The following is a 10741-nucleotide window of genomic DNA, read 5'->3' as shown; positions in this document are numbered from 1 at the left end:
TTTATGTCATCCATTTCCCTTCCCTTTTTTTTATTTGTTGTTACACAAAACTAAGGGCATTAAATTAGGAACAGTAATAAGAGAGGCAGAGACCCCAAGTGAGACCCGTGGTCAGGTAAAGATACTGACTGTAGATCAAAAGTGTTCTAAATGTAGTTTGAATGATAAAACCCTCTTAATTCACAGGCAAGATAAAGTCACTCCGAAGATTTAATAGTTTAGATTTTAAAGCAAAAAAACCTCAGTTTAGAAGTACAGGATAGGAGTGGATAACTGATCACACGACCTGAAGAGGAAACAGAGTCCAATCAAAAAGCTCTTCCACCCCTGCCCCACAACAGTAAAGCGTGACACAGAGGAGTTTAAGAAAAGTGTCCGTAAAGTTTTATTCAGTCTCAGTATGACCAGGTGGATTACAGACCTGCTGAAGTTTAAACAACTAAAATGTTGTGATTTCATAATCATCTCTTTTATTCTTCTTTTTATATCTTTTTTGTCTCCATGTTGAATCAGAAATGGAAGCTTTGGTCACATAAGAGTGAAAAAACATTCGTATACAGTGCACTTTAAAAAAGAACGGGAACAGAAATCATTTCATTCTTTACAGGAAATCAAACGGAGCGACTGATCAACGTTAAGGCAAACAGACCGAAGCTCCACCACCCACTGGAATGACAGACAACATCGGATTGGGAAAAAAAAAAAACACCAGCTACAGTTAGTGACGATGACCGTGATGATGATGAAGATGATTAACTTTCATTAGTTAACTAATACAAACATATACAAGGCTTTTATTTAGTGACATTACACTTTATGAAGAACGGGAACCGAGAGCTGGACTCAAAACGCCGTCACACAGCAGCAGCACAGGAAGTTCACCGATACGTTAAAACCAGCCCCAGACACCCACCTGCACACACATACACACACACACTCTGCCAATGTAGGACATTTGGGATGAGAAGTGGGGGGAGATGAGGTCAGAGTGAAGCAGCAACTAAAGAATGACCAGGGACAGACCTCAGAGCCTTGAAGACATTGAGTCAGTTTGTCTGATTCTGAGTCGTTGGACTCTTTTTACCCTACATGTTAAAATAATCTTCAAACTGTTCAAAGATTGACTCAACAGACCATTTAGTGTGAAAACAAGTCGATACTTTACTCACTTCTTCAAAAACCACTTAAACGACTCAAGACAGGTCAAAGTGACTCACGTGTGGATGGAGACTGACAGGGACCAAGACCATTTCTTCTGACTGACGTTCATGTTTGTGGTCCCACCTTACCCCTGAACATTTGTCAAGTGTTGGTGTCGTTAACGAATAAGAACTCTTCTTCTACTGTTTTATTTGTTAGTTAAAAACTTCTAATGCATCACCAACCCCTGCTGGTCATGTTTGAAACTACTCTGATCTGTTTCTGCATGAACTGAAGTAATTTGTGTTTCTCTGAAGATGTTCTGTTGAAGAGTTTACTGTAAGCGTCACTCAGCAAAACCAGAACAGGCGCTGCAGGAGAGAGAAGGAGGGGTTTAGATTGGGGAGGAGGAGAGGCTAAGAAGAAGGAGACGGAGAAGGAAGATGAAGAGGACAGTGACTGGTTACTGATGAGGACTTCCTGTCATTTTTTAAACCCTCTGTTTTCTCTCTATCTCTGGTCCAGAGTGCTCAGTGTTGATCGTCCGTCCGCCTAGGCTCCGCCCCATAATGGTTGTGTCCAGTAACAGGGGCGGGGCTGTAGCGAAGGGGCGTGTCTAGTATGATGTCAGATGGGCCACACAGTTAAGTGTTCCCTTTCAGGACGCCCAGACAGCTCTGCAGAAGCTGAAGGTTCCCCTGCAAGTGAAAGGGGCGGAGTCAGGCACAGGTGATCAGTTGACAATTTTTTATTATTCTTTAGCCAAACTTCAAACTCTGCTCCAAACCCTCACAGGCCTGACCACGCTTTAAAAGATGTAGAAATTACTGGTATTGATGATCTACCTGTCCTCACAAACACCTGACTGGTTACCTTGGCGTGTTTGAGCTCCAGCTCAGCCAGCTCCACCAGGTTCTTCCTGAAAGCTGCGACTCGCCTCGTCTTAAAGTCGATGAGCTCTGAGTGAGAACAGGTTGATGTTAGCAGAGAGAACAGTGTCTGAATAAGAAGACAGTCTATAAACTAACAGTCTCTGTCAGGTGGACTCAGCTGACCTTGCTTGGCAGACTCAGAGATCTTCTCAAACTTGTGGCAGCAGAGCTGTTGGCTGGTCTCGGCCTGCAGGACGTCTCTGTTTTTGGCCCGAGCTTTGTCCAGAGCCTTGTTGGCATTCTCATAGTCTACCAGAGAGCGGCTCCTTCGGTACAACAGATCCTGAAAACACCATCAGACACACACTTTAAAACTAAGTTCACTCAAGCTCTGAACATGTCTGTAAGTAAAGTTCCCTGACAAACCAACTTGAAATTCTACACTCATTCAGCCAACCAGCCAGATCCTGGTTTGAAACATTAAAGAGTGGTTGTTTCAGTGAAGGTGTCATCACAGCTGATGTTTGTGACCTTGTGTTTGATGTTCAGAGAGGTCAATCTAATAATTTCATCTATCTCATCTCTTCTGCAGCATCATCTGCATCATTTTACTCCCTCACTGTTTGTTAGAAAAGCTGCGATGCATCCAGTGTCAGCATAAAATCAGACCTTTGCTGCCTGTGACTCTCTCAGGTAATATTTGAGCAGGTCAGCCAGCTTCAGGTCTTCATCCGCTGCAACTCGAGCTTCAATTTTCTGCAAAATGAAACAAAGGTTCAGGTGAGAGTGAAAAACAAGAAGCAGCTGCTTGGAGTCATCGTTCATTCAACAGGAGGAGAAACGTACCCTTGTCTTCTCGAACAGCTCTGACACTTTCAGGAAGAACCTGCAACAGAAGATACAGGAAGCAGATCAACAGCAGGAAGTGATGTCATCACACCATCAGCTGTTTGACCTCTGATGAACTCAATGAAGACTAATGCATTCATACTTGCAGAGGTCTGTGGAGTCCTGTGTGCCTAATGTGTAGAGAGACGAGGCGATTCTGTTGATGTCATCTGCAGCATCTGTACACACAAACATGGTTTCATTTGGTTATACTTCCCATAATGCACCTTTGACGGAGTCAGAGATGTCTCCTGATTGTCTTACTTTTGTGTGAGCGGATCATTCTGTCAGATTTGGCTGAGGCGTCTTTGACTCTGTTGTGATATTCTAGCAGAAACGTTTTCTCGTGCTCAAAGAAATCGTCCACGTCCTGAAGGAAACACAGACAGAAAACATGAGCCCACTTCAGCTCCTTGCCTCACATGTTCAGAGTAATCTTTTCTCTGGTTCTGCCAAAAGCAAGTGCTTCTCGCATGTCTTGATCCAAAACTCAAACAGGAAATAAAGAATCTGACAGAGAATGAGTAGAAACAAAAAGCTGATGTTTGTCACCTTGACTCCAGCCACCAGGACGCCGTCAGCTGATTTCACCACGTTCTTAAAGAAATCCTCCAACTTCTCCTTCTTGTTCTTCCCTCGTACACTCAGCTGTGCAGAGAAGAGGTCAAAAGTCACACAACAACACCAGCATGGAGTCTTCATGGTGTAGCATTACACTACAGGGACTTCAGGAGGAGGATTTAAAAAGACATCAACAGAACATACAGCTCGTATGTTCTGTTCAATCACGTGATCAAGGTCTGATAATGCCGATAGTGATTGGCTGTAATGTTACACATGGCTGCAACATGCAGAGAGTGTTGCCAACTTAGCAGCTCTGTCATTCAACATTTAGTGACTTTTTAAGAGCCTCTTGCTTCTTTTTTTTAAGCTCAAAAAAGCAACAAGCGACAAACCTAGAGACTTTTCTGAGTTCACAGACTTAAGTGAAAGCATGTATTCATCTCCAGCATGCGCCGCTTCCAAACAAGTAGTTGGTGCTGAGCCCATCCCCTATCCAAATCACTCACAGACAAATCCTCCTTACTCACGCAGAAGTCCCTATCAGCTGCAGCCTGAGGAGATGCCTGCATGCAAATGAGTTGAGCTCATGCTTGTCTCTTTAGGTAAATTTTGCCCGTCCCGAGCCCGGATAAAGAAGGTGGATTGTTAATTTGACACAAAGAAAAAAGTTAATTTATATTTAAAAACACATTTACAATGTACTTAGTATATACTGACCTGTAACTTGACTGCAACTGTTCTTTTGTGCTGACAGTTATTTGTTGTTTATTTCATATGTAAGAAAACTGCTTAAGTGGAAATTTAATTTTCTTAAAGTTAAAACTGATGTCATTAAACTGGAATCAAAAAAAGTATCTGGAGTAACCAGTATCCAAGTGAAGGTATTGGTATTGGTATAGGTATTGAAAATTTTGGATTGATATCCAGCCCTACATACGACTGAAAAAGCAGAGAGGAGGAGAGACTCACGTCCTGGTTGTACTCTAGGAAGACATGAAAGTTGAGGTCTTTCCTGAGGACGGGATGCGCGGCAACGCGGCACAGGAAGACCTCGTGCATGGCGACAGTCTTCTTGAAGATGGCGAGGTACTCTCTGAGAGGTAACACACAGCGGTCAGAATGATACACACCAATGTGTCGATAATCAGGTGAACTGTATGAGTGTGTGTGGGTGACTCACGCCTCCAACTCCTGTTTCATCTTGGTGAACTCCTCCTTGGTCATGGACCCCTCTCCCTCCCCAAGCTTCTGCAGCTTCTCTCTGGACGCGTCAAAGTCCGGCCTCGGAGGGGCGGGGGGGATCTGCACCACAACAACACCAGTTTATGCAAACATTTTGAGAGTGTCTAAGTGGGTGAGTGTGTGTTTCTTACTATGTATCCAGCATAGTCTTCGTTCTCTACGAACGAGTCATGCAGCCAGATGAACTCTTCGTGCTGTCGGACCACTGAGAACTCGTTCTGCTTAAAGTTAGGGAGTGTGCTCTGTGGAAACAGGAAGTACATGAGCAGGTCAGCTGACTCAGCTTCACTCCAGCCATAAGGGATTCTGATTCTGAATTCTGAAAGAAACGTCCTCATCAATGTCCTCATTACCATGGCTTCAAACACACACACATTCACACATTCACACACAGAGTCTCACCTTAGTGTGGACGGTGAACTTGACCTTGTCTCTCTCGCTCAGAGCATCAGAGATGTCAACCTGCAGAGTGGCATCAGTCTGTAGATCCACGTTTACTGCCCGCGGCTATAAGAGGAGCACATAAATCACATATATCACATATCCCATAATCCACCACACCCAGTTGTCAGCAGAAATACAAAGTAGAGAGATAGAGAGAAGAACCTGCCTCAGTTCCCACAAAAAGAGGGGCTGATGCAGAGATATTTAGAATTATTAGATGTCATATTTTGAAGGAATTGTTTTGAACTGCACCTAATGTGCAGGGACCATAGATCTCAAGTGGGTGGCCTGGGTTTGATTCCAACCCACAGTATGTAAAAACTGCATGCTGCATGTAATTTCCCTCTCTCTGTCTCTACTGGTTTCATGCTCTCTCATCTGTAACATCTGAGCATTAAAGCCACAATGCTTAAAAATAACGTACAGAGGTAAGGAAAGTAGAGAAGCGGGTTGATAGACAGCTATCATATGTTCTTTTTCATTTATTCTTTTTTCTTCACTGTTTACATCCTCTTCAAAGTAACAGCCTGTCTGAAACCACCCTCCTGACTGTCATGTGACCTCCACATGCCTTCCACTTGCAGGACTGTGAGGAGTCCCCCCCCAAAAAAAAATCTTTCTGCAGCATCTGACCAACGTCTTTTGTAATATGTATCACATCTGCAAGGTGACACTTTCTTTGTTTCTTGCACTGTACAGAGGGAGGAGATTCCAAACAATGAAGCAGCCCAATTCTAATCCAGATTCAGGCGTGTGGTCAGACCCTCGGTAGAGTTCATAATCAAAAAGTGAATTTTGAGGAGCCTGCTCAAGAGATCTAATCCAGATTTTATATAAATATGCAAGCAACATGACCATGTCTTTGGTGAACTTTTTCCACTAGTAAATTTTCCTGACATTTTAAAACTGCAGTGTTACAGATGACAGTTACTGTCTACATACTGAGTGCTGTAAAGACAGTTAGAACAGTCAAAAACAGGTGACACCGACAGGTTTTCGATCCAGAGGTCTCACTCTGTCTGATAAACTCTGAGCTTCAATTTCGGATTTCAACTGGACGGGTGTGTGTGTGTGTGTGTGTGTGTGTGTGTGTGTGTGTGTGTGTGTGTGTGTGTGTGTGTGTGTGTGTGTGTGTGTGTGTGTGTGTATGCGTGACAGTCATGTGACAGCCTGATGGTCAAGCAGCACAGCACGGCAGCTTATTAACAACACGCTATTAAGCTTAGCCAGTTAGCTGCTAGTCCCTGCTCAACCAGTTAGCCCAGCTAGCCTCTGAAGCTAGCGGCCTGCAGCTCTGAGAACAGCTGACTGTTAGCACGAAGCTAAAGTTAGCCAACACAGCTAACATGGTTACAGATCCAAAGCTAATGCTAGCAGCTCTATTAGCCGTGCCAAACCGGACGCAGAGCTCAGTCCACACGGACACACAGGTGCACACACACACACAGACAGATAGGTGTGAAAACAGACAGGTAACACAGTGAGCACTCACTCCCCGGTCCTCCTCGGAGAGGAAGTCAGGTCCGTCGTCCAGCCCTTCCTGCTGCGGGGACAGAGGGGAGACAAAGCCATTAGTCCACCGACACACCGACTGCTCATCCACTGTAAGACAACAACTACACCGCGGAGCCCCGGTGGTCCCGCGGGGCCCAGTACTGAGCTGATAGTGGAGAAAAATGAGAGGCAGAGGAGAGAAAAGAGATAAACTCACCATCATGGCTGCGAACGGGTGGAGACAGGAAGTGCAGTGACGTCACAGCGGCAGGCAGATTTCATGAATCAAATTCACAACAAAAAAGAATTAAAGCCGCAAGCGGCGACGCTGGCCCTCACACCTCTGCGCATGTCTAGGGCATGTCACGGATGCATCACCCGAATCTTCCTGAACAAAAAGCCAAGTATTTAGATGAGCCTTGGCCTCTACAGCAAATATTTAGTTTTTTTAACTACAGACCCCTTGACTGTTTTTGAACAGTTTCGACTGCATGTGCATTTCAGCAATGGAAGTACTTTAAAATGCAGTGGTGCCAAGCAAGATTATAATAGTTTTGGATTTGTCATTATAGTTTAGTTTTAGTTCGTTTTGACATTTTATTTTCCATTTCAGTTTAGTTTTAATAAGTTTTAGAGCAGGCATTCTAGTTTTTATTTAGTTTTGATTTTTGCAACAAGCCTTAGTTTTAGTTTAGTTATAGTTTTTTCATACCTTATTAACCAGGTGCAGGATTCAAAAAGGTCATAGTAAATATTTTGTCATACTGTTTATTTTCAAGTCCAACATAGTGCTCACTGCTCAGTCAATGCTGATACTGAACTGTTGGCTGCTGCCTTCAACACATAAGATAAGATAAGATAAGATAAGATAAGATAAGATAAGATAAGATAAGATAAGATAAGATAAGATAAGACATACTTTATTAATCCCCGGAGGGAAATTCATGTTGTTTGGGCTCTCTTCCAAGCAAAGAATTGTACACTCTGATGGCTGCAGGGAGGAATGATCTTCGGTACCTCTCGGTCCTGCAGCGCACAGAGGTAAGACATGAAAATAATATAAACTTAGTATAAAAAATACAAGCATAAATTATATAAAATAATGTTGACATATCTTACATAAAAATAAAATTAACATAAATTATAAAAAAAAACAATATAATATGAGCTTCAATAGATAAAAGCTTGGACTCTGTAACAATTAAACTATTACAGATGCTCTAATTCATTGCTCCACTACGTTTGGTCGCAGCACAGCGCACAGCCAGTCAGTGCAGTAAACAAGCTCGTCCCTATACGCTGCTATGATGGTGCTGTGCGGCACTGACAACTGCCGAAAACTGTCTAAAATTGGTTGGGAAAATGTGTTGGATTAATTTAAATCCTAAAGGCTATTAATATTGTCAAAAACTATAACTAAGGGAATTTTGTCTATCATTTTAGTTAGTTAGTTTTGTGAACACAAGAAACAGTTTTAGTTTACTTATCGTTTTTGTTTTCTTTTCTAGTTTTTATTAGTTTGAGTTAACTGCAATGTATTTTAAATTTTAGTTTTCGTTTTTAGTTTCGTTTTAGTTAACTATTATAACCTTGGTGCCAAGCTACATAAGAAGGTTAACCACTAAAAAACCGCAGTTCTGCATTAATGACATCACTTTAACAGATGGTTAACTACTCCCAAGATTGTCAAAAATCAGCAAATGAATGGAAGACATCAGCAAGAGGACAGCAAGCAAATGTATTGAAGGTATAACTCCAGCATGTACTCCAGAAAGGGCTGTAACACAAGTCAATCTATTCTTATGACTACATCATCCGAAGACTTTACACACTGTGAAATATCAATAAACACAAAGAACAGAGTATGTGAAAGGAAGTATCATGTACATCCAGAGTTTGGCACTACTGCAGTTGCAGAGAAATAAGGGCTTAAAGGTGTCAAGGGTTAAACTATTATTTGGTTGATGGATTTGGAACCAGACAGACCTTGTGTGGTTTCATGTGATATGACAAGACATCAGAGTTTTGCTGGTAGCCGTTGAGAGTGAGATTAGATGATTCAAACACAGCTTTGAACTTATCATACTGATGATTGTTCTTTTATAATAACAGAACTTCACAGTAATGTTGTTTGTTTATATGGGTCATTAACAATTTTTAAATAACATCATGACCCCCTGTCTTATGCTATGCAAGCTTTCCTTTCTTCAGTCCTCGGCTACAACAGTCTTGATGAGACCTGGGCTCCTCCAGTCCTCTAAAGGTGTGCTGTGGTATCTGGCACAAAGACGCTAGTTGTTTTTTTGAAGTAGTGAGGTGGGGCCTCTGTGGATCAGGATGAAGTCTGCCTGTGGTTCACCCCCAGTGACCAGCAGGTGGAGACAAAACTCTGTGGTCAGTAGCGTGATCTACTGACTCATACTGAGGATTTGGGGTAATGTAGTCTTATTCTATGACTGCATTTACAGACATAATAAGGTGAGCCTATATTTATAGACAGCCTGTGACTCAAAGTGATGAGCTCTGAAGCATCAGCTGATTTGAGTTTCTCTTTGGTTAGAGCTTTTACTCAGGAGGTGTAGTTTGATGAAATGTTGCATGGAAGCTGTTGACTTGTTCTATACCTTATCTTTGTATGCCCTCTGCCAACAAACCCAGGAGAGAAGAACTGTTAAACTCCTGATTCCATGCAGCATCACACAGAGACACTATACAACTGAGCCTAACTCAGCATACTCTACTGATCTCACGAAGCTGTCCTTGTTTGAAGGTAGAGTCACTCTGACTCAGATTAACCAAATGATGAGGATTTTACTCTGTGTATGTGTTATCAGATGTGTGACTCTCCTTCTTCAGACCGTGTTGATCCACAGTCAGCAGAGAGGGCCAGAAAGCTTTGATCACTGACCCAAAACACTCTGATATAGTTTTCCTTTATTCATTCTCTCACCCAGGATGTTATTTTGATGGTCCATTGAACCCTCTGAGTCATCTTTGTCTGACTGATTTTGGTCATTTCTGTCTTTTTCTTCTTTTTCTCTGAGTCCTGCTGGATCTAACACTAACCATATGCTGGTCTTGTTTCTATGCAGTTGCTCTCTGTGTTAGTGATGTAGTTGTGTAACTGATGTGTAGCGTTTTGTAGCTTGAATGCATTCGGTCTGATGTGAAGCTCCGCTCTCTCTCGTTCGTCTGTCCAGTTTTTCCTTTTGTGGACGTGATGACGGGACTCAGAAGCATGTGTGGTACAAAAATAGCAGCAGGAGGATCAGATTCTCAGAGGAGATCAGAGCCACAGTAGCTTTCTCTGCCTCTGTCTGTCTTTTTTGCTTTTAACACCCACGGCTGAACTCTGCAGGAAAAACTACCACACAAACAGGATCTGGAACAGACCTGATCCTGGTTCCTGCTAGATCTGCTCACAGACCAGAGTCGCTGGAGACACTGATAGATCAGGACCTTTTAAGGGCAGGAATTTACAGCTTCATTCATTCATTCATTCATTCATTCATTCATCTCCTCACACTGATGGACAGTCAGGCTATCAGACAGGAAGTGAGGGTTTTAAACAGGAAGCAAGGCTTTTAGACAGGAAGTGAGGGTTTAAGACAGGAAGTCAGGGTTTAAGACAGGAAGTCAGGGTTTAGGACAGGTAATCTGTGGCTGTATCTCGAATCATGAACTTCTGCACTTACAATTAATATTTTGAGTGCTTAAGTGCATTTACACTGACAGTATGGTGAAGAGTCCACTTTGAATTATCCATCAGCCCCCCCAGAACCATCAAAAAGTTATGTGAGGAACAATGGACACCTCTCACACTCAATGGTCGCCATATTGGCTATGGGCACAGATCAAACGATGGTAACTGAAGAACAACAAGAGGTTAGAGGTTTGAATCAGACTTTCATGCTGTGTTCCATTTGAACTCATAAGTCGAAATTTCTGAGTGGGAACGCCCAGCTGGAACACCGACACAGGCCGGAATTTCTGACTTGTTGGTCGGAGCACCCACACCATCCCTGAGTTCTCGGTAGGAAATTCCGAGTTCAGGGATAAATTGTAATTCTGCTCCTGTGATATTCCTTTTATTTTGG

The 10741-nt window shown here is 42.7% G+C and overlaps 1 protein-coding gene across 1 annotated transcript; it reads right to left on the bottom strand.

Moving 5' to 3' along the window:
- Positions 1-1074: 1074 nt before the first annotated feature.
- Positions 1075-6990, bottom strand: snx6 (sorting nexin 6). The gene is made up of 14 exons (XM_074692634.1): positions 6862-6990; positions 6643-6693; positions 5109-5213; positions 4838-4948; positions 4645-4766; positions 4434-4557; positions 3453-3548; positions 3165-3270; positions 3004-3079; positions 2859-2898; positions 2682-2768; positions 2196-2355; positions 2014-2099; positions 1075-1838 (listed from the first exon to the last, which is right to left on the bottom strand). Exons 1-14 carry the CDS (start codon positions 6865-6867, stop codon positions 1785-1787), a joined length of 1224 nt encoding a protein of 407 aa, XP_074548735.1. The 5' UTR covers positions 6868-6990; the 3' UTR covers positions 1075-1784.
- Between the last annotated feature and the right edge of the window lie 3751 nt (positions 6991-10741).

Source organism: Halichoeres trimaculatus, unplaced genomic scaffold (assembly GCF_033239565.1).
Source record: "Halichoeres trimaculatus isolate MK-OKI-2021-1 unplaced genomic scaffold, fHalTri1.1 fHalTri1_scaffold_17, whole genome shotgun sequence".
NCBI classification, from domain to species: domain Eukaryota; kingdom Metazoa; phylum Chordata; class Actinopteri; order Labriformes; family Labridae; genus Halichoeres; species Halichoeres trimaculatus.
The sequence above is the reverse complement of the archived record's forward strand: the minus strand, read 5'-3'. Positions and strand labels throughout refer to the sequence as shown.